At 40.0% G+C, this 24742-nt stretch overlaps 1 protein-coding gene across 3 annotated transcripts in view; it reads right to left on the bottom strand.

Annotated features, from left to right (window-relative positions):
- The window catches only part of VPS8 (VPS8 subunit of CORVET complex), a 280030-nt gene that overhangs the window by 13765 nt on the left and 241523 nt on the right, over positions 1–24742 (bottom strand). For 2 of the 3 annotated variants that reach the window (XM_057737662.1, XM_057737661.1), the window contains exon 45: positions 19493–19546. The exons of the other annotated variant lie outside the window; for it this stretch is intronic. In XM_057737662.1, coding sequence (XP_057593645.1) covers positions 19493–19546 — 54 coding nt within the window. The remainder of the gene's footprint in view (positions 1–19492; positions 19547–24742) is intronic. 3 annotated transcript variants of the gene reach the window in all.

Below are 24742 nucleotides of genomic sequence, written 5' to 3'. Positions count from 1 at the left end.
TGGAGGGATAAATTAGGAGATTGGGGTTGACATATACACACCACTATATATAAAACAGATAACTAATAAGCACCTGCTGTACAGCATAGGGAACTCCACTCAATACTCAGTAATGGCCTATATGGGAAAAGAATCTAAAAAAAAAAAAAAAAAAAAGGCTTCTCACCTCCTTCCGGGGATCCTTCACGATTCTGCTTTTTAGTTAAAGAAACTCATCCTATCAGGTCTATGAAGTCTCAACAAAAAGCCCAGGAGACAGAGAGTGCAGGTCTGATGAAAGTCCTCTATAGCTATTACCGTCAGGCCTAAAAGTGCATGTTGGAAGGCTGGCCTGCAGAAGTTCCGTGAGAGCCAACGATACTAAGGACCAAGCTACGCTCTTGCCATGAGAGACCTCACATATGGTGAGAAGACAGTTTTGTGCACATGCCAAGGTCATAAATGTTTTCTGCCACCACAGAGAAAACCCTGAACTTGGCTGACTCTAATTAGTTGTGTTGATACCCTTGATGTCAGTTATCTCATCTACTAAACAAAAGATACCTGCATAGCCTACCTCACAAGACTCTTGTGAGGGGAGTGAAGGGGAGGAAAAGGAAATGGAGAAGACGTTTCCTGTCATCTATTTAAATCTCTGGCCTTATTCTACTACTTCTGTGTTTGATGTGTATATTAACCCAGCAAGTAGACTTGATTTTCTCTGATTTACATAGGAGGAAACTGAGGTTCAGACATGTTCACGTATACTTTGTAAGAGACAGGGTAGCTCCTGATAGCAGGTCTAATCCTAAACCCACTGTCCATGTTAGCAACAACATAAGGTGCTCTGAGTGTGCGAGGGATTAGGGACTTCCGAGGATGACCTGAGTTGCCTGGTGTGCTGGGGGTTGACAGGGCATCTGCCCAAGTATCTGCCAGGATCCTTGGGCCATCCGTGAGGTCAGGGCCACATAATTCTGTGCCACGATACAAAGGACACAGTACTTTTTCTTATTTGGTTGTCGACCCATTTTTGCTCCCTCACAAAAAGAAATGCCCCCTAACTGGTTTAAAGTTGCTGATACCTGTATATTCCGACTATGACTGGCTACTCCTTGCCTAACCTGCTTTAAAAGGCAACACCCTGGGGAAAATCCGTGGTGGCAAAAACTGATGATCTCATTCTGCCTAAAAAAAAAAAGATTGAAAACAGATGGATTAAGAAACTGCAGAATGTAGTTTGAACTCTACATAACTAATGTAGTTCCTTGGTCAAATTCATGAAAATCTGCCTATTATCTTAACAGGGATCATTATTATTATTACAAAGGGTTGGTCACCTTAGTGTAATGGGAAACTCAAACTCCCAAACAGATTAAAAAACAACTGCTGGGTGTTGCCATCCCCATGTAATGGAGGCATTATCTAGAGTTAGCATTATCTGGAGATGTCAGGACACAGACCAGGACCATCATAACTAGAAATGAAAAATGAAAGTACCGAGAAATGAGCGGATGACAACTAGGCTGGGACCCCCCAACCTCCTTCCTTCCTGAGGGCACTGTCCTATGCAAACTTGCATTCTTGCTACCTGGTACACTGTGGTTCCTCCATTCTTGCTTTTTCTTTCTGTCAGGAAAGGGAAATCTAAAAGAATCCAGGAAGTTTTATTTTTATGGGAAGCACAATTAAAAACAAAGCTCCCTAGTGGGGTGGCATTTTCTGTTAGTCAGAAATCCCCCTTTGTCTTATTTAAAAAAATTAAAACAAGGAATTCATAAATGTAATTAAGGCGTGCTACCCTTTGATTATCTAACTGTTGTCTACTTAAGAAAAAAGTCAAACAATTATCTTGATGGATGCTGCTGTGGGGTAGCAATTATGACAAAGCTCTCCTCTGAGGGCAGGGTCCTTAATGATTCTCTATCGGAGTCGTGATTGCTGAAACACTGTAAATTCCAGTATTCCTGCCCATTTTAACTGGATAAAATGATTACCTGATAACAAGAGGAGTACAGAGTCAACTAGAAAAGCAGGTTTAACCCTGAAATTAGCAAAACCCAATTCAAGTGAACAATGTAATTACAAACCAAAGGAAAAAGAACACTGGTGCACTGTGGTTGTACTCTCTTTTAGACACCAATTTGCTGTTTACAGAAGAGAAGAGCTTTTGGAGCATTTTTCTTTTTAGACCTTGGTTATTGGGAGGTGGAGGGTAGGAAGTGAAGTGAGAAGATGAAAATTGAGAAAATGGAATATATCAAGCTATTGCTTACTGTAGCTAAGGTCTAAAAAAAGGCAGCAAACTACAGACTTCCAAATCTTGCCATTATAAAGTAATATTACTGAACTAGACTAGCTCTCCCAACATAAGTAAATATGAAATTGGTATATGTGTGTGTATATCTGTCTGTCTGTCTGTCTGTCTACCTACCTACCTACCTACCTGCCTACCTATGTATAGCAGTTGCTTTCAAACTTGGCAGAGCAGGACTGGGACCCTTGACAGAAGGGAAATACTCAAAGAGAGTCCTGTGATTTCCCTGGAATTCTACCTGGATGCACTTTTTGGACTGCTACATGGGGAAGGAGAGCCCAACAGTCTTGCTAAGCTGAGGAATTAGAGATAGGTGTTTGGGGCTGGGCAATGGGGAGAATTTGAAAAGGAGGAAGCTGAGTTGAGAAGGAGCTCTAGGAATCTATATAGGGGTCTCAAATTTTTGGCCTATCACTTAGCTGCACATATGCAGGCAAGACTCTAGAGGCCTGGTAGAGGACAACTGCTGGGGAGCTGTGAGAAAAATGGAGCTTCTGGAGGTTGCAGAGTGCTGGAAGACACGGGAATACTAACCAGCTAAAGTGGAAAGACCTTGAGAAACATCTTGGGTGGGTGTCCAATGAGACCACAAAAAAAAAAAAAAAAAAAAAAAGCCATGTATCAGGAGCAGGGATATTCTAGACCTGGCCAAAAAAAGCTTAAAAAGTAAGCCTCAAAAATGTGCAGCTGATTTAACAGTAAATTTATAGCCTACCAGAACAAAACTCAAGAGTCTCAAAGGAAGACAACAAAATCCAGATGATAACATACCATCCACAATGACCAGCATACAATCAAAAGCTTCTAGATATGTGGAATAGGAAAATGTGACTTATAACCAGGAAAGAAACTGATAGAAACAGACTCAGAGATGACAGAGATACACGGTTAGCAGACAAGGAATTTAAAACATTTATTTTATAAATATGTTTAAGGATTTAAAGGAAAGGATGGACCTAACAACTCAATACATGAGGGAACCCCACTAGAGAAATAGAAACTACAAAAAGATCTAAATGATAGGAGGTTAACAAATGAACCTATAGCACTGCAAGGTTCCTATATTTTATGTTAAGTAGTAAAATATTAACTCTAATTAGACTGCAGTAATGTAAAGATGTATTCTGTAATGTCTACAGTAACCACTAAAAAAATAAGCAAAGAAATATAGCTAAAACAGCAATAAAAGAATTAACATAAATACTAAAAAATATTCAAATAATCCCCAAGTAAACAAGGAAGAAGGAACAACAAAGCAAAATACAGGTAAGTCAAAAAAAAGAGACAGATAAATCAACAATCATAGTTGGAGATTTTTAACACTCTCAGTAATTAATAAGATAATTAGACAAAAAATCAGTAAGCATACAGAAGATATAAAAAGTACTAACAACTGGCTTCACTTAATTGAAATTTATAGGAATTACACCCAACTGTAGATTACACTTTTTTCAAGTGCACAAATAATGTTCACATAGACCATATGCTTGCCCAAAAAAAAGTCTCAATGACTTTCCAAAGATTTATATCTTACAGGGTATGTTCTCTGACCACAACAGAATTAAATTAGAAATCCAAAACAATAAAGTATCTACAGAAACCTCAAATATTTGAAAATTAAAACAACATACTTCCAAACAACTAGGGAACAGCCTGTGTACCACACCCGCATGACACACTGAAGATCCTGTGTGACTAAGGCCCAACACAGCCAAAAAGAGAGAGAGAGAGAGAAACTTGAAAGCAGCCAGAGGGAAAAAGGACATTGTACACAGGTGTGCTGGCTTCCCTGGAAAAAAGACTCTAAGATCTATGTGCTGGCAGTTACTGGCGGGTGCTTGGAATGGAAATCTATGGGGAAGTAAAGGAAGCAGAACTGGGCAGAGGGAGAAGTTAAACTGTGATGCAATCATAACAAAGGCCCCAGGTGATCCCAAGGAGAGCTCTGGAGCTAAGATGGCCTTGAAGAAATTGTCTTGCATTAAGACAAGGTGTTCTGACCTTTATAACCCTTCAATCACTAGACATTAAATGCACGCTACTCTCAGGAAGAGGCTGTCACTGTTGGCAAGATAGATCCCTTTAGCTGAGGACAATTCCTAGAGAAGGATGAGCTGAAAGCTATTTGCTGCTGAAACTCCCAGCAGGTGAAGGAATGAGTACTTCTCATTCTCCCGGAAGACAGGAGAACAGGGCACCCACAGCATCCACAACAGAGGAAAACAATGGTAAGAGTGACCACTGATGGCTTATTAAAACAATGCAAACCTAAGACAGTAGAAGAGCATTTTTAATGAGCTGAAAAAAAAAAAAGATATGGACTGTAATCATCATGGACATTTTACAACTGTGACAATCACCAAAAGCTTCTCAAGAGGCGAAATATTTATAGATTCCTTTGTGAAATGAACTTTCACTTTGGCTCAGAAGGTCCCTGGGTTCTGGAATGCCTGGCCAGGACTCCTGTGCCCATGAGAAAACTGTGCCAGGCATTTTGTCAAAGCACGCAGCCCTCTGCATGCTCTTCTCAGTGAGTTTCATAGCAATCACTGCAGTCCTTACCAAATACCTCTGATATGACATTGTAAATTATAAGGAATCCATATACTGGGTACATGTAAAACCTTTTCCCCAGGAATCACGATGGACATGTGGGACAAAAGTTGAGACAATGCAAAGGTGGGTTTCACTGTAATTACTACAGTAATGATTTTAATATTATTCAATTTCAATAAACTGTCCTGTTTTAGATAGTGGAGATTAAAAAGTTTTCATTCAAGATTCCTCCTCTCCAAATGCTTTTCAGCTTTTATCGAATTCTACTCAGGTGTATTTTCATTTTGTTCTGACACTCTCCATTATTTATTTCTGTCTTTTTCTGCTGTTTGCATATTGAAAGTTACCTCAAAGCAACTGAGGAGGCAGGTGGGGAATAACACATTAAAAACAACAACAACAACAACAACAAATAACAAGTTAGAAAGGTAGGACAGACACTGAAAACAACACAAGGTAGTTTATGCCAAGTACCAAATGAAGTATGGATAACAACTGCTATAAGAAATCAAAGGGGGCTTCCCTGGTGGCGCCGTGGTTCAGAATCTGCCTGCCAGTGCAGGAGACATGGGTTTGATCCCTGGTCAGGGAAGATCCCACGTGCCGCAGAGCAACTAAGCCCGTGTGCCACAACGGCTGAGCCTGTGCTCTAGAACCCACGAGACACAACTATTGAGCCCACGTGCCACAACTACTGAAGCCTATGTGCCTAGAGCCTGTGCTCCGCAACAAGAGAAGCCACCACAATGAGAAGCCTGAGCAACAAAGAGTAGCCCCTGCTCTCTGCAACTACAGAAAGCCCATGCAGCAACGAAGACCCAACGCAGCCAATAAATAAAAGTAAGTAAGTAAATTTTTATATATATAAAAAAAGAAATCAAAGGAAGAGGTGATCAGGCCAAAGACAATTTAAATTCAATGTTATGAACTGCAAGTGGGCCCCCTGATAGCTCCCTAGTCTAATCACTCTGCTGCTATGCTAGAGGCTTACATTCACCTCTCTCTCCACACTTCCAACACTTCTCATTTCCTCTGTATTTTCAATTGATTTCTCAGTGAACTAGAAAACAAGGAGGAAGAACTGCCACCCCCCGCCAAATGCTCACCTCCACAGCCACCAAGCTGCGTCCCAGGCAGAGTGGCCTCCATGTTGTTCCTGGGACACTGGCATCCTCCTGTGTCCGGAACTCTGTGTCTGCTGTTGCTTCTGTCTGGAATGCTCTTTCCCCTCATGTCACATGATTGAACCTTCACTTTTTTCAGGTACAAAATGTTATCTATCAATCTTCAGTGACCACTCCACTTAAAACAGCAATCTTCCTTTTTATCTCCCTCATCGTGTTTTTTCTCCACAGCCTTCTCAGAATCTGATATACCATATATCTTCTCATATATTTGTTTAATATCTACCCTCTGCCACCCGAATGAGCTCTGTGAAAGGTGACACTTGGTTTTGTTCCCTGCAGGATCCCTTGCTCTTAGACCCACGCCTGGTGTACAAAAGGTGCTCAATAAATATTTTTTGAATGGATGGAGCAGAACTTGAGCTGAAGGTTAAAAACAAGGCATCACTTACAAGGGGAGGGAAGGAAGGACACCAGATTATGGAAAGGAGTGGCAGAGCAAATATATGGACCATGGGATTTGTTATGTTTAGGGAAGTGAGAAGTTTCCTTTAGTTAAAGAAGGAAAGGAAGAGACGATGAGGATGAAATGTGGGCTGGTTGTGCTTCAACAGCCTAGACTGTGGCTCTAAACTTATTCAGACTTAACTTTGCTAGCGACAGGGAGCAACTGAAGTTTCCTCAGCGCCAGAAGAGGTGGAGGAGGAGGCACTGGAGCCCCAGGAGACAGAGGCGGTGAGGTCAGTGAAGAGACTCGTGGAAGCAGAGCTGTGCACTAACTGGGCAAGGACAACACTGTTGAAACAAATAGGAAGTATAGAGGAGATGGCGGGCACTGTTGAAGAAGGCTTCTCAGAGCTAAAAGCAAAACGCAGGGAATTAGAGAATTCCTTCCAAAGGTCGCAAAGAAATTTCTGTGTAATTTCATTTTCTCTTGCACACTGCTGTGAAGTTTCTGGAGACAAATATGAATTGCCCTGTTTAAAAAGGTAGCCTTAAATGACTTAGTCAATAAATGAAGAAGTTATGTGACATAACCGTGTAGAGTGGGTTCTCTTCTTTAAGAAAATGCTCTGTTTGGAATAATACCTACCATTAACAGATGTCTCACTACAAAACCAGGGGAATAAAACTTATTCATGTTGTAACAGAATCACAACTAGAATGCCCCTAGGATATGTGTAGGAAACAACAAAAACACAAAAGTCCCAAAGCAGTGACCTGTCAGACAGAACAGATTGTACTAAGTACCCGCCCACACTTCATCCTCTCTTCCTTTCCTTCCTGCTTTAACTAAAGAAGATTTCTCACTGTTTGTTGAACATACTTAAGGCCATATTCTGATACTACATGAAAGGAGTGTGAGCTTTCAGGGGTGACACAGTAACTGATTTGGGACAGAAAGCTGTACTCTGGTTAACAGTGTATCAGCCAGTCAAGAGCACCACATACATTAAAGCAGCTCAAACTCTGCAAAGCTCTGCTGTTTGGATTCTGTGACCTTTACAGATAGGCGATATTTCAACGGAGTGCAATTAAGAATGGCCTACTGAGTTGTTTTAATGCAAAATAACAGGCTGTTAGTTTCTCTGTCATGCATGCTGAAAAGAAAAAACATATCTGCCATGTATTGTAAGAAGGCCAAAAAGCTTCATCAGGAAATACTGTTGGAGGGGAAAGGCCCATTTGTAAGTTGCTCAACACTCTAGACTGCAGTAGGGTCCAAAATTCCAAAGAGATGGTAGACATGATGGCACTACTTGTTTTGATAAGGGAATTCACTTCCATATACCGAGAGGACAAGGATAGAATAAAGAACCACCACTGGCTCTGATGTGGTCTCATATACGTATATGATCTCATATGATTGGACTCTACCCAGTGGAAACAATTCTGTCAGCTGCTCATGAAGGGGTGTCATATTTAAAAGCATAAAAATCACATCCATTAACCCTCAATTGCAAAAGTATGCTGACTAATAAATAATGTGACCTAGGTTTCTTGACAAGTTGTAGGGCTCTATCCCTGGCTTTGTTCTATACAAATATTTTATCCATGACTTAGATAAAGATAAAATAGGCCAACATGCATAGTATGAAAATACATGACTCCCAAAGGTTATAAACTGAAACAATATAAGATCAACTCGATGATGGGTGATGCCTTAGAGGGCCAGGACAGGGAGAGCGGGCGGGAGTCGCGGGAGGGAGGGGATATGAGGATATATGTATAAATACAGCTGATTCACTTTGGTGTACCTCAAAAGCTGGTACAAGAGTGTAAAGCAATTATTTTCCAATAAAGAGCTTGGAAAAGAAAAGAAAAGAAAAGAAAAGCCCTGCACTGGCTCTAGAAACCAATTTATTTACAAAGGGTGGGATCCGTAGCATGTGTGAACAGAATCAGGAGTTTGCTATCAAACATGTTCATTGAGTCAACTATGTCAAATGGCTGCTAAAAACCTTAATGTGCTTCTTGTCGGAGTTACAGAAACAGAACCTATAGTAATGAAAAGGCTGCATAATGTCTAACTACATGATATTCTGGAAAAGGAAAAACTATGCAGACAGTAAAAAAAACAAAACAAAACAAAACAAAACAAACAGCAGCTGCCAGAAGTTTGCAGGTAGGGAGGGAAGGATGACTAGGTGAAGCATGGCATTTTTAGGGCAGTGAAACTATACTGTATGATACTGTAATAGTGGACACATGTCATTATACATTTGTCAGCACCCACAGAACACACAACACAGAGTGAACTATAGTGTAAACTATAGAATTTAGTTAATAATAATTTTCAGTGGTGGGTCATCAATTGTAATACATGTACCACAGAAATGCAAGATGTTAATAACAGGGGAAACGGGTGAGGGGATCTACGGTAACTGTGTACTTTCTGTTTGATTTTTCTGTAAACCTAAAACTGCTCTAAAAATACTATTAATTAAAAAATCATTAAAGTAATCAAAATGCTACATTGGAAAATATTCACTTAATGCAAAAGAAAAGGGTGAGGAGTGGATCTACACATTGGGTAAGAATCCTGAGGCCCCTTGAAACCCTTGGCTAGTCTCACTCTGCAGGTCAGAAGATAGGTATAATTATTGTCAAGAAGGAAGTGTACCACAAACAAATGGTCACCACTGTCCTTCTTAGTAACTGTTTCTTGCTGACATTTTCTCTTTCTACCTGAGGACTAACTGGCAGATTTCAGAAAATCCCAGGTCACAGACTTCAGGTCATAATCACAGAAGAGAATAAGGATTTTCAATATATAGTATCACATCATCTGCATATAGTGACAATTTTATCTCTTCCCTTCCAATCTGGATACCTTTTATTTCTTTTTCTTATCTGGCTGCTGTGGCTAGGAACTCCAATACTATGCTGAATAGAAGTGGTGAAGGGGGGCATCCTTGTCTTGTTCCAGATTTTAGCCAGAATGCTTTCAGCTTTTTACTGTATTATATTGGCTGTGAGTTTGTCATAAATAGCTTTCATTATGTTGAGATATGTTCCCTCGATACCCACTTTGATAAGAGTTTGAAAGGATGTCAAATTTTGTCAAATGCTTTTCCTGCATCCATTGAGACGACCATGTGGTTTTTGTCTTTTCTTTTGTTGATGTGGTCTATCACACTGATTGATTTGCACATGTTGAACCATGCTTGTGACCCTGGGATGAATCCAACTTGGCCATGGTGTATGATCTTTTTTATGTGTTGTTGGATTCAGTTTGCTAGTATTTTGTTGAGAATTTTTGCATCTATATTCATCAAAGATACTGGCCCATACTTTTCTCTTTTTGGTGGTATCTTTGTCTGGTTTTGGTATCAGTGTGATGGTGGCTTCCCAGAATGTCTTTGGGAGTGTTCCCTCCTCTTCAGTCTTTTGGAAGAGTTTAAGAAGGATCTGTAAGAGTTCTTTGTGCGTTTGGTAGAATTTGCCTGTGAGGCCATCTGGCCCTGGACTTTGGTTTATAGGGAGGTTTGTTTTGTTTTGTTTTTGTTACAGATTCTATTTCACTTCTAGTGATTGGTCTGCTCAAATTATCTGTTTCTTCTTGATTAAATTTTGGTGGGCTGTATGTGTCTAGAAAGTTGTCCATTTCCTCTAGGTTGTCAGATTTGTTGGCATACAATTGTTCATAACGAATTGGAAGGCAGGAGGTAAAACTGTCACTATATGCAGATGACATTATACTACATATAGGAAACCCTAAGGACTCCACACAAAAACTACTAGAACTGATGCATGAATTCAGCAATGTAGCAGGATATAAGATTAACATACAGAAATCAGTGGCATTTTTTTATACTAACAGTGAAAGAGCAGAAAGGGAGTATAAAAAAACAATACCTTTTAAAATTGCACCAGAAACCCCCCAAAACTTAGGAATAAACCTGACCAAGGAGGTGAAAGATTTATATGCTAAGAACTATAAAACGTTAATAAAGGAAATTAAAGATGATTCAAAGAAATGGAAAGATATCCCATGCTCTTGGATTGGAAGAATTAATATTGTTAAAATGGCAATACTACCCAAAGCGATCTACAGATTTAATGGGATCCCTATCAAACTATCCATGACTTTTTTCACAGAACTAGAACATATAATCTAAAATTATATGGAACTATAAAAGACCCAGAATTGCCAAAGCAATGCCGAGGAAAAAGAACAAAGCAGGAGGCTTTTCAATGAAGTTAGCACACCCTTACACCATGCACAAAATAAATTCAAAATAGCTTAAACACTTAAATGCAAGACAAGATACCATAAAACTCCTAGAAGAGATCATAGGCAAAACATAAATCGTACCAATGTTTTCTTAAATCAGTCTCCCAGGGCAATAGATAAAAAAACAAAACAAACAAATGGGATCTAATCAAACAAGCTTTTGCAAAGCAAAGGAAACCATAAACAAAATGAAAAGGCAACCTACGAAATGAGAGAAAATATTTGCAAATGAAGCAACTAACAAGGGCTTAATTTCCAAAATATACAAATAGCTCATACAGCAACAATAAAAAACAAACAACCCAATCGAAAAATGGGTGGAAGACCTACAAAGACTTTTCTCCAAAGAAGACATACAGATGGCCAATAGGCACATGAAAAGATGCTCAACATTGCTAATTATTAGAGAAATGCATATAAAACCCACAATGAGATACCACCTCACACTGGTCAGAATGGCCATCATCAAAAAGTCTACAAATAACAAATTCTGGAGAGGGTGTGGAGAAAAGGGAACCCTCCTATATTGTTGGTGGGAATGTAAATTGGTGCAGCCACTATGGAAAACAGTATGGAGGTTTCTCAGATAACTAAAAATAGAATTACCATATGACTCAGCAATTCCAATCCTGGGCATATATCCAGAAAAGATGAAAGCTCTAATTTGAAAAGATACATGCACCCCTATGTTCATAGCAGCACTATTCACAATAGCCAAGACATGGAAACAACCTAAATGTCCACTGACAGATGAATGGATAAAGCTAACATGGTACATGTATACAGTGGAATACTACTCAGTCATAAAAAAGAATGAAATAATGCCATTTGCAGCAACATGGATGCAACTAGAGGTCATCATACTAAGATAAATATTACATGATATCACTTATATGTGGAATCTAAAATATGGCACAAATGAACCCATCTATGAAACAGAAAGACTCACAGACATAGAGAACAGACTTGTGGTTGCCAAGGGGGAGGAGGATGGGAGACAGATGGACTGGAAGTTTGGGGTTAGTAGATGCAAAGTATTACATATAGAATGGATAAACAATAAGGTCCTACTGTACAGCACAGGGAACTATATTTCATATCCTGGGATAAACTATAATGGAAAAGAATATAAAAAAGAATGTATATATGTGTATAAGTGAGTCACTTTGCTGTATAGCAGTAATTAACACAACACTAAATCAGCAATACTTTAAAAAAAAAAAAAAGAATAAGGAAAGAACATGGCAGCTACAGTCAGATCCATGACCATATTAAACTTTACTTTACCTGAGCCCTGAGCTCTTGGAAAACGGCACTGTTAAGGAAATCCCCCACCCTGTTCTGGAAAACAGCTCACTGCAAGAACCACCCCTCCTCATAAGACTCAGGGAAGACTTACTTAGCCCCCATGCTTACCTATGACAAGGGCAGACCCAGACCTACCAAATTGCATTCTTTGCCTCAGAAGAGATTAGCTGAGCTGCTTGTCCTCACTGATTGATTAAAACAAAATGCTTGCTAACTGATGACCAAATGTTAGCTAAGCTTCTCTCCTCCTAAGCCTCTAACCCACCCTCAGCCCAGGCCGGCATATAACCTCACCCTAATGACGTCTCCTGAGAATCAGCTGATGTCAAAGAAAGACATTCCCTGATCACTGTCCGATTCTGTCACCTACTCCCCCATATCTGATTCTTTCTAGCCTTGTATACCTGCCCTTAAAAAACAAATTTTCTTTCTGCCTGACCTTTGAGACCCTTGCAGATACTTTGGTTGAATTGTTCTCCCTATGGCAATAGCCTCCTCCCCTCTACTGTAATAGCTCCCTCCCCTTATGGCAATAATTCTTTTGAATGAAGTCTTCTTTTTTTTTTTTTTTGACCAAAGTCCAAATCTGTTTTCCTTTGATAGACAACATATCCTATTAATTCAGACTGGGTGTTAGGGTCTAACTAAAATCATTCAGCACAGCCAACGAACGTGCCACTTGTCTAATACAACTGTAGAGTCATAAGATCTTAACCTTCCAAAAGATCTAAAAATCAGCCAGTCCAACCTCTCACCCATGGCAGGAATCCCTCTGCAGCAGCTCTGAGAGACAGACATCCTGCCACTCATGACACACCTCTGATAAAAGGTAATGTTAGAAAATTCTCATACTAAGCTAACATCTCCATCTACACAGCAGTTACCCACAGGTACCAGTTCTGTCCTCTGAACTACAAAGAATGCCTCTACTTCCAAATCAGCACCCTCCAGATGTCTGAAGACAACTGCACCTCAGCTTCTTCACATCAGCATAAAAAGGTACCTGGTATGCTGAAAACTTCTACCCGTCTGTGCAAAAAAAAAAAGATCAAATCATGTCCTCCGGTTGTTTTTTGTTTGTTAAATCAATAGAGGCATGGAAGTCACATCTGGATATAATGTGCATCAAAGTCCTACTAAACAAATACTCTAAGGAAAAAGGCAGCATACAACCATCAAGGGCTATCACTTTGTTGTTCATGAGGAATTGCATCTTTGCAGGAGAGTTAAGGGTCAGACATAAAAAGGCAGATGATGCCCTGATTTCAGACTACACTCCAAAGTTACAGTAATCAAAACAGTATGGTACTGGCACAAAAACAGACACAGAGATCAATGGAACAGAACAGAGAGCTCAGAAATAAACCCATGCACTTATGGTCAATAATCTACAACAAAGGATGCAAGAATATACAATGGAGAAAGGACAATCTCTTTAATAAGTGGTGCTGGGGAAACTGGACAAGCTACATGTAAAAAGATGAAATCAGAATATTCTCTAACACCATACACAAAAATAAACTCAAAATGGATTAAAGACCTAAATGCAAGACCAGCAGCCACAAAACTCCTAGAGGAGGACATAGGCAGAACACTCTTTGACATAAATTGTAGCAGTAGTTTTTTGGATCCGTCTCCTAGAGTGACAGAAATAAAAGCAAAAATAAACAAATGGGACCTAATTAAATTTAAAAGCTTTTGCACAGTGAAGAAAACCATCAGCAGAATGAAAAGACAATCTACTGAATGGGAGAAAATATTTGCAAGTGAGATGACTTATAAGAGGTTAATAACCAAAATAAACAAACAGCTCATATAACAACATAAGAAACACAAACAGCCTGATTAAAAAATGGTCAGAAGACCTGAATAGACATTTTTCCAAAGAGGAAATGCAGATGGACAACAGGCACATGAAAAGATGCTCAACATTGCTAACTATGAGGAAAATGCAAATCAAAACCACAGTGAGATATCACCTCACACCTGTCAGGATGGCTACCATCAAAAAGAACACAAATAATAAATGTTGGCGAATATGTAGAGAAGAGGGAACCCTCATATGCTATTGATGGGAATGTGAATTGGCGCAGCCACTGTGGAAAACAGTATGGAGATTTATCATTAAGCTAAAAATAGAACTACCATATGACCAAGAAATTCCACTCCTGGGTATATATTCAAAAAAACCTCCCAAAAGACTAACCTGAAAAGATACATGCATCCCAATGTGCATAAAAAGATTATTTACAATTGCCAAGAAACAACTGGAAGCAACCTAGGTGTCCATCAACAGATGAATGGATAAAGAAGACTTATATACATAAAAAAGAATACTATTCAGCCATAAAAAAGAATGAAATTTTGCTACTTGCAGCAACATGGATGGACTTGGAGGGTAGTACACTAAGTGAAATAAGTCAGACAGGGAAAGACAAATACTGTATGACATCAATTATATGTGGAATCTAAAAAATACAACAAACTAGTGAATATAACAAAAAAGAAACAGACTCACAGATACAGAGAACAAACTAGTGGGTACCACTGGGGAGAGGGAAAGGGGGCGGCGCAATGCAAGGGCAGGGGAGTGGGAGGCACAAACTATTATGTATAAAATAAGCTACGAGGATACACTGAACAACACAGGGAATACAGCCAATATTTTCTAAGAACTATAAATGGAGTATAACCTTTAAAAACTGTGAATCACTATACTGTACACCTGTAACTTACATAATATTGTACATCAACTACACTTAAACAGAAAAAGGCAAATGAATCTTAAGCCACCATCACACAACAGCTAGAAAATGTTGCATCTATCTCTCAGTGCTTTCTCCTTTTGTGTTCCCTTGACTTTTGTGAAACTATCAACCAGCCGGTCAGTTGAGACGCTGCAGCCAGCTTTTCCTGTTGCTATGGAAACAGTGGCTCAATGAGGCTTTTTCCCTTAAAAACAAACAAAAAACCCTCCCACTCCATACTTCAGTAAAAATCATGAGCAAGTACAGTCATCTACATTCCTGATGTGAGTGGCAAGACTGGGAACGAGCTATAAAAATTTTGCCTCACCAGAACACTTGGAAAAAAAAAAATCAGCTCCAAATTTTGCTATTACACTTGAATATTTGAGAAGCTGTGCACCAGTTTATGGGAGGCTTGGCTATTAAGTCCACCAGTCCGGTCACCATTAATTTTTAAGTGTGTTGACAGCAAGAACTATATTTCACTGACCTCTGTCCCTCCGAGGCCTGGCACCTTACAGGCTTGTTGAATATTTACTGAATTTACCTAGAACTATTAGAAAGGCTTCCTACTCTGTCACTCCCAGTACCTTCTCCCTAACTAGAAGAAGTCACTCTGAGAAGAATATTAACTGTACCCCTTCTAGTGGGTTCCACCAGCCAGAACACCTGGCCCTTGAGGCTTCCACAAACACACTAGCAGAGAAGGCTCATCTAAAACAGGATGGCTCAGAGAGTGTAACCATGCTTTGGTGATCAAAAATAAGACAAAACTGCTTTCTCTGATTATGCATGGAACAATGCCAACTTTGCCACACAAGTTCCTGGTCGATGTTTCTAGAGTAGTCAAGAAGCGATGCATCATAGCTGAGACATTTTTGATGCTGCCTTCAACTAATTCTCTAAACTCCTTTAATCCACCTCAAACACTGTCAGCACCTCCAATTCGGATCTATGCTAGGAAGTTAACTGCAATGGACTTTATGGCAATTTCTATCTAAGGAAAATGCTTCTAATTCTCAAATTTCTAGTCATGTATGATCAACAACTGAAGAAGTCCTAGGGAAACGTGTGTCTTCCTACTTTTTTTACTGAAGTCATCAGAGCCCATTACGAAGAATTTTATATCCAAAAGATAAATATGATATACAAATTTTAAATACTACAGATATATTATTATATATAAGTATTTCTAATCCAGAGCTTTCTAAAAGACTACCTAAAGGATGAAATGGCTTTTCTAGGATGGCGACCAAGTCTGTGGAGCTGCCCCAGGAGCCAGAGCTGTCATACCCCCTCCTCTTCCACTTCTGTCGTAAACAGTAAAGGCCATTCGTACCGTGAAATAAATAAATAAATAAAAGATGAAATGCTCATGGAGTCTGCCAGGTCCTGACATGGCAGCAGGGTGGGAGAGTGATTCCTACACGAGACACCTGTCCTGGGCTAACAGGACCCTACAGAACGTGGTTCCTGACTCCTCGGCACTTGAATTCAGCTCTTGGCAGGGCCAGTACTGACAGCAGAGTCATCAAACACTTTCTTCAGTTATTGGTCAACAGACAATCTTCGGCTAAAATCAAGAACGCTGCTGCTCTTTTGTGTTTCTCACACATGTCACTTTGGCAGTCACACTGTTCAACAGACACTGCTGGTGCTTCCATCTGTCTGTGCAACTTTGGGAAGAGCGACTGTAGCTCCAGGAAGACAACCAGAATATATATGTAGATGTACGTATATATGTGCGCGCACGCAAACACCCCCCCACACACACCCCCCCACCCCTACCCAGCTCGGGAAGGAAGAGTGAGGCGCTGAGCTTCACACTGATCTCACTTGGAGCACTGCTCACAGAGTGAGCAGTAAGGGACTGGCTATGCTGGGAATACAAGCCCAGGACAGCAATGATGTGTCATTCGTTCTTTCTCAAGTTATTCAGTAGAAACTTCTCTTCTCCCCTCCCACTTCCCATAAACAACTGCGAAGTCCTGTGGAATCTCTTTCATGTCTCTCTTCCACGCAACAACCACGGAGTGACCGAGTGCTTTGTTCTCCACTTAGAGAGACAACAGGAAACAGAACTGCTATGAGCCCTGCCCTCATGAGGCAGAGAGTCTAACGGGGACGCATAGAAGCAAAGAGGCAACTTCAACACAGCCAGGTAAGAATGTTGGCAGGAACTAGTTCAGGGCACTCGAAGAGCTCAAAAAACGAAGGACACCTAATCAGACTTAGGGGGTCAAAAAGGGTTTTGGGGGAAGAAAAAAAAAGGAGAAGTCTTCAATCTATCTCACCTCCTCATTCCATTAACACAGCATAGGCTTAGGACCTTTTTTCTTCTAATTGGTCTTTCTGCCTCTAATCTCATGTTTGATGGAAACACTTATCCTTGAGATAAAAAGCAAACCCCACAGACTGGGGCTCTGTGATCCGGACTCCCATTTACTTCACCAGGCTCATGCAAGCTCCCATACTTAAGACAAACGGAACCACCCCCACTTCCTGAAATGTGCTGTGCTCACCCATGTCTGCCTGGAATACCTTTTGCCTTGTGTATCTAGGCTACATCAAGCTTTACCTCTGCTGGGAAGCCTTCCCTGACTTCTTAGTCTGGGAGAGGCACCTGTTATGATGTATATTTTAGTTATTCTAGACACCATAAACAGTAAGATACTAAGTATGTGCTATTAAGTTTAGGCTTCAAGTCAGGGGTGGTCAGTGGCTCTAAACAAGATTCCACATTTCAGAGACTACAGCTCACACAAACTTCCAAAGGCAGCTCCTAGAAGCACTTTAGCTGTTCATATACTGACCAACACCTAAGCCTCTGCTCATTAGCTCAAAAAATAGAAAAGTTTCCCATTGGTGAAATCAATGTCTTGTTAATCAGAATGGTAAATATTAGATATGGATCCTCACTGCTAACATAAAAGGTATTCAAAATAGGTAGCTTGGATAAAATGTTTTCGAGATCTTAATTTAATAAATGTCTTTAAGCATGGTAGGGTTTGCTTTCATTACAATCTAGTAGCAAGGTTGTAGGGGAGCAGCCAACCATCTCAAGTTTCTTCCCTGGACTCTTTCCCATAAAGAATGTAAGGGTTGTACTAACGGAGCGTAGTCATTTCAAAACAGGGCCTCTCCCCCACGCTCCTGCAGCGCTCCATGCAGCCTGCACGGCATGTGTCAAGTCGTAGGGTAACTGTCAGTGCAACCTGTCTACCTTTCCCACTAAATGCTGAGGTCCTTGAGAACAGGGATTGTATTTTTCATCTCTGTAGTCTGCTTCTTAGCTCACTATCTAGTATGCAGAAATACTTGCTGAATGGACAATAATATATAAGTCGCATAATAAAGGACAGATGAAAGGACATCTGACTAGGAGTTGGGAGACGTGTTTTAAATACTAGTTGCAGCAACAGCTGAGTACTTAATATGTGTCCAGCACAGTGTTAGGCACTTAAATGGTGTCTCATTTAACCTTTAGGACGATTCTGAGAGGCAGCATCATCATTTCACAGGGGAGGACACAGAGGCTGACTTACTCAAGGTTATTCAGATAAAGCAGAAGAGGCAATCTGTGAATGCAAAGCACGTGTTTTTAACCTCTATGTTAGAGGTGTGTCCCATGTAACATGTGAGAGAGACACAAAATGTCCCTCTGGGTTCCAGTTTCCTCCTCCGCGTACTGAGTGGGGACTACGTGGCTGACTCCCTTTCCAGCTCCTCATGTTACAGTGTGACAGTTCTGAGCAGCAACAATCAGCACTGCACTCCTGCCTGCCCTCGCTGTCTCGACAAGAGGGAAAGAGGTTTTCACGTGCAGCACGTTACAGGGCTTTTCAGACAACACATTTTGTTTCTATTCTTTTCTTCCTTTGAAAAAGTCTCAGGGGATTTTGAAGGCAGAGAAAAGGGACCCGTTTTTGGCACACTGCTTTGAAGCTAGAACCTGCCATTAGTCAACAGAGCCAGCAAGTTCTTACTTTTGTTCTACAGTCCTTCCCCAACACGGATGCTGGCTGAAGTCGTAAAAAGGGCAAGGAAAGCAAACCTACAACCAGGGACAATTCAACTAGCAGAGAAATAAAAATGGTAAAAGAAAACATAGCAAAAATGTCAATCTGTTTGCTGTGTTTCAACTGCACTGCTGCAGCTGGTTAAAGAACAGGATTTTAGTGGTTCTCTTGACATCATCTGAGAATTACTTGGTTGAGAGACACACACCCTATCTGTGCCACAGAGTTTATATAGTCAAGGGGTGAAATGGCATAGACAAGAGTTCTATCGCACAAGTATTTATTGAGGACTTACTTCGCTGATATGTGCTGAAATGTTAACACCTCAGACCAGTTTTCTTTAGAACAACTATCTGGAGGGAAAGTACATAGTTAAGAAAAACTGCATACTTTTCATCCTTAGAATATCTTTCATCTGCTACCACTCACTGATACCAGGATGCCCATCTGGTAGAGAGGATGGGAATTCTAGAACAATGAAAGTCCCTAGCTGCCAGGAGACTGATGCTAGACCCAAACCCCCATTTGGCTTCTCTGGGAAAGCCAAGGAGTCCTGGTGGCACCTCGTTAAGGCATCTAATCAGAAAGAACCTTTGACAGCATTAAAATGATTAAAAATCACTCGTTTTGAGAACATCATTCAACAGAGAAGAATAAACACACAGAAGGAGGAAGTTGGCTCTCTGCGGTTAGAACTCACTCACCTTCTTAACAGCAAGATCCCCTCTGGATGGATGATAGGATGGGGACATTTTTACCTGGAAAAAAAAAAGGCAAAAAACCCTTTGATATCTCCTTAGTTAGAGTCTAGTTTTATTTGACCTACACTTAAAATAATTCAACTAGAATTGGTGTAACTGAGATAAAACAGACATTTTCAAGGGAACAATGAATAGATTTTTTTGTTAAGTTCCTTTGAAGTTTCTCTGGAGATCAAAAAGTCAATAGTTAGCCAAGATAAAAATGTGATTAGGGTAAGAAAAGTAGAAGAGATGGTCCAAATTGCTTTTAGCCAAATGGTGACCCACCTAATAGACACAGATCTTTGTGGACAATGTAAATAAACCAATGCAACATGTAGTAGCACATCTTGCAGAGACCAACTCACTGTCCTTTCTGATTTAATGTCCCTTTTAAGCAAAACATGCACAAGAGTTTGATAATAATAGAAGGATTTAGAAAAAGTATCAGCCAAACCATAATAAAAGGACGTTTGGCCCTAAGAAGAGAAGACTGATGGTACAGGAAGATCTTCAAATATTGGAAATGTTGAAAGAGATTGTCAGATAAAAGAGCAAGACCCAATGACATGCTGCCTGCAAGAAACATACTTTAAAAATAAAGGCACAAGTAGATTAAAAGCAAAAAGATTGGAAAGATATACCATGATAGCACTAGATTTCAGAGCAAAGACTTGCCAGGGATATACTATTTCATAATGATAAAGGAATCAATTCATCATGAGGATGTAACAATCCTAAATGTCTACACATCTAATAGCTTAAACTTAAATGTCCATCAACAGATGAATGGATAAAGAAGATGAGGTACATATATACAATGGAATATTACTCAGCCATAAAAGGGAATGAAATTGTGCCATTTCCAGAGATGTGGATGGACCTAGAGACTGTCATACAGAGTGAAGTCAGAAAGAGAAAAACAAATATCGTATAGTATCACTGTGGAATCTAGAAAAATGATACAGATGAACTTATTTGCAAAGCAGAACTAGAGACATAGATATAGAGTAGAAACTTAGGGATACTTGGGGGGGAAGGAGGGAGTGGGATGAACTGGGAGACTGGGACTGACATATATATACTACTATGTACAAAAAGGATAACTAATGAGAACCTACTGTATATAATGGCACAGGGAACTCTGCTCAATGCTCTGCAGTGACCTAAATCGGAAGGAAATCCAAACAAGAGGGGATATATGTATATGTATGTGAATAACTGATTCACTTTGCTGTACAGCAGAAACTAACCAACATTGTAAAACAACTATACTCCAGTAAATAGTAATTTAAAAAGTACATAAAGTAAAAACTGATAGATATGCAAGGGAAAATGGATTTTACAGAGATTTCCATCTCTCTCTCTCAATAAATGAGAGAATAAATATGAAGATTAGAAAGCATATAATATACCCAATTTAAAAAATGGTCAAAAGATCTGAACATTTTTCCGAAGAAGACATACAAAATAACAGGTACATGAAAAGATGCTCAACATCACTTATCAGGGAAATGCAAATCAAAACTACAATGAGGTATCACCTCATACCAGTTAGGATGACTTTTATTTAAAAAAAAAAAAGACGAGATAACAAATGTTGGTGAGGATGTAGAGAAAGGGAACCCTTACACATTGTTGGCGGGAATGTAGGTGGGTATAGCTATTATGGAAGACAGTATGGGGGTTCCTCAAAAAATTTTAAAAACTGAACTACCATATCATCCAGCAATCCCACTGCTGGGTATATATTAGAAGGAACTGAAATCAGTATCGTGAAGAGATATCTGCCCACCCGTGTTCAGTGCAACATTATTTACAATAGTCAAGACATGGAAACAGCCTAAGTGTCCATCAGAAGATGAACTGATAAAGAAGATGTGATATATATATTCACATACACACACACAGAGAAATATTTGGCCATAAAAAAGGAAATCTTGCCATGTGCAACAACACAGATGGACTCTGAAGGCATTATGCTAAGTGAGAGAAGTCAGACAGAGAAGGACAAATGTTGTATGACAGCACTTATATGTGGAATTTAGAAAAGTTGAATTTGTAAAAACAGAGAGTAGAATGGTGGTTACCAGGGGCTGGGAGGTGGGAGTAGTTGGGGGGGATACTGTTAAAGGGATAACCTTGCAACTAGTAGAGAAATAAGTTCTCAAGATCTAAGGCACAACACAGGGATCACAGTCAATAATACTGTATTATAAACTTCAAAGTTGCTAAGAAACTAGATCTTCACTATTCTCAGCACAAAAAAGAAGTAATAATTATTGACATGATAAAGGTGTTAGCTAAGGCTGCCGTGGTAATCATATTGCAATACATAAATGTATCAAAGCAACACATGATACTCCTCAAACTACACAATATTATATGTCAATGATATCTCAATTAAAAAAATTAAAAAGGAAGGATACAGAATATGGACACTGACAGAACCCTCTACCCAACAAAGGCAGAATACATACATATTCTTTTCAAGTACAGGTATACCTCAGAGATATTACGAATTGAGTTCCAGGCCACCGCATTAAAGTGAATACTGCAAATTTTCTGGTTTCCCGACGTATATAAAAGTTGTTTACACTGTAGTCTATTAAGGAGCATTATGTCTAAAGAAACAATGTATATACCTTAATTAGAAAATACATTATTGTTAAAAAACGGTAACTATCATCTGAGCCTTCAGCGAGCCACAATCTTTTTGCTGGTGGAGGGTCCGGCCTCAGTGTTGATGGCTGCTGACTGATCACGGTGGTGCTCGCTGAAGGTTGGGGTGGTTGTGGCAATTTGTGAAAATAAGAAAACACTGAAGTGTGCCACATCGATTGATTCTTCCATTTCACGACTGATTTCTCTGTAGCGCGCAGTGCTGTTTGTTAGCATTTTACCCACGGGAGAACTTCTTTTAAAACTGGAGTCAATCCTCTCAAACCTGTTGCTGCTTTATCAACTAAGTTTATGTAATATAAATCCTTTGTTGTCATTTTAACAATCTTCACAGCATTTCACCAGGAGTAGATTCCATCTCAAGAATCCACTTTCTTTGTTCATTCATAAGAAGCAACCCCCACCTTTATCATGAGGTTGCAACAATTCAGTCACATCTTCAGGCTTCACTTCTAATTCTCTTGCTATTTCTAGCACATCTGCTGTTACTTCCTCCACTGAAGTCTTGAACCCCTCCAAGTTAACCATGAGGGCCGGAATCAACTTCTTCCAAACTCCTGGTAATGTTGATATTTTGACCTCTTCCCATAAATCACCAATATCCTTAATGGCAACTAGAATGGTGTGTCCTTTCCAGGTTCTCAATTGACTTTGCTCAGATCGATCAGTGGAATCACCATCTATGGCAGCTATAGCCTTATGAAATGTATTTCTTACATAATAAGACTTAGAAGTCAAAGTTACTCCTTGATCTATGGGCTGCAGAATGGATATTGTATTAGCAGGCATGAAAACAACATTAATCTTGTACATGTCATTCAGAGTCCTTAGGTGACCAGGTGCACTGTCAGTGAGCAGTAATATTTTTCTTTCTTTTTTTAAAAAATATTTATTTTATTATTTATTTATTTTACTTTTGGCTGTGGTGGGTCTTTGTTGCTGCGTGTGGGCTTTCTCTAGTTGTGGCAAGCAGGGGCTACTCTTTGTTGTGGTGCACAGGTTTCTCATTGCAGTGACTTCTCTTGTTGTGGAGCACGGGCTCCAGGCACACAGGCTTCAGTAGTTGCAGCACATGGGCTCAGTAGTTGTGGCTCTCGGGCTCTAGAGTGCAGGCTTAGTAGTTGTGGTGCACGGGTTTATTTGCTCTGTGGCATGTGGGATCTTCCCGGACCAGGGACCAAACCTGTGTCCCCTGCTTTGGCAGGAGGATTCTATTTTTCTTTTTAAATAAATTTATTTATTTATTGTCTCTGTTTCTGTGTTGGGAACTCGTTGCTGTGTGCAGGCTTTCTCTAGTTGTGGTGAGCAGGGGCTACTCTTCGTTGCGGTGCATGGGCTTCTCATTGTGGTGGCTTCTCTTGCTGCAGAGCATGGGCTCTAGGTGCATGGGCTTCAGTAGTTGTGGCACACAGGCTCAGTAGTTGTGGCTCTCAGGCTCTAGAGTGCAGGCTTAGTAGTTGTGGCACATGGGCTTAGTTGCTCTGCCGCATGTGGGATCTTTCCCCGTGTCCCCTGCATTTGCAGGCGGATTCTTAACCACTGCACCATCAGGGAAGCCCAGTAATATTTTTCAAAGGAAACTTTTTTTCTGAGCAGTATGTCTCAACAATGAGCTTAAAATATTCAATAAACCATGCTGTAAGCAGATGTGCTGTCATCCAGACTTTGTTCCATTTACAGAGCACAGGCAGAGTGGATTTAGCATAATTCTTAAGGGCCCCAGGATTTTTGGAATGGTAAACGAGCATTGGCTTCATCTTAAAGTCACCAGCTGCATTAGCCCCTAACAAGAGAGTCAGCCTGTCCTTTGAAGCTAGGCACTGACTTCTCCTCTCTAGCTATGAAGTCCTGGAAGGCAAGGCATCTTCTTCTAATTTAAGGCTGTTTTGTCTATGGTGTAAATCTGTTGTTTAGTGTTGCTACCTTCACTAATTATCTTAGCTGGATCTTCTGAGTAACTTCCTGCTGCTCTTAAACCAACACTTTCTGCTTCACCTTACACTCTTATGTTATGGCTTCTTTCCTTACACTTTATGAACCAACCTCTGCTAGCTTCAAACTTTTCTTCTGCAGCTTCCTCACCTCTCTCAGCCTTCACAGAATTAATGGCAATTAGGGCCTTGCTCTGGATAAGCTTTGGTTTAAGGGAATTTTATGGCTGATTTGATCTTCTATCCAGACTGCTATAACTTTCTTCACATGAACACTAAGGCTGTTTTGCTTTCTTATCATTTGTGTGCTCACTGCAATAGCACTTTTAATTTCCTTTAAGAACTTTCACTTTTCATTCACAACTTGGATAGTTGTTGGGCACAAGAGTCCTAGCTTTTGACCTATCTAGGCTTTTGGCAAGACTTTCTCACTAAGCTTAATTATTTCTAGCTTCTGATTTAAAATGAGATATGACTCTTCCTTTCACTTGAACACTTAGAGGTCACTGTAGGGTTATCAATTGGCTTAACTTCAAAATTATTGTGTCTCAGGGAATAGGGAGGCCCAAGGAGAGGGAAGGAGACAGGGGAACAGCTGGTA

The sequence above is a fragment of the Hippopotamus amphibius genome, chromosome 6, assembly GCF_030028045.1.
Source record: "Hippopotamus amphibius kiboko isolate mHipAmp2 chromosome 6, mHipAmp2.hap2, whole genome shotgun sequence".
Lineage (NCBI taxonomy): Eukaryota > Metazoa > Chordata > Mammalia > Artiodactyla > Hippopotamidae > Hippopotamus > Hippopotamus amphibius.
This window is presented reverse-complemented; position numbering and strand designations above follow the sequence as displayed.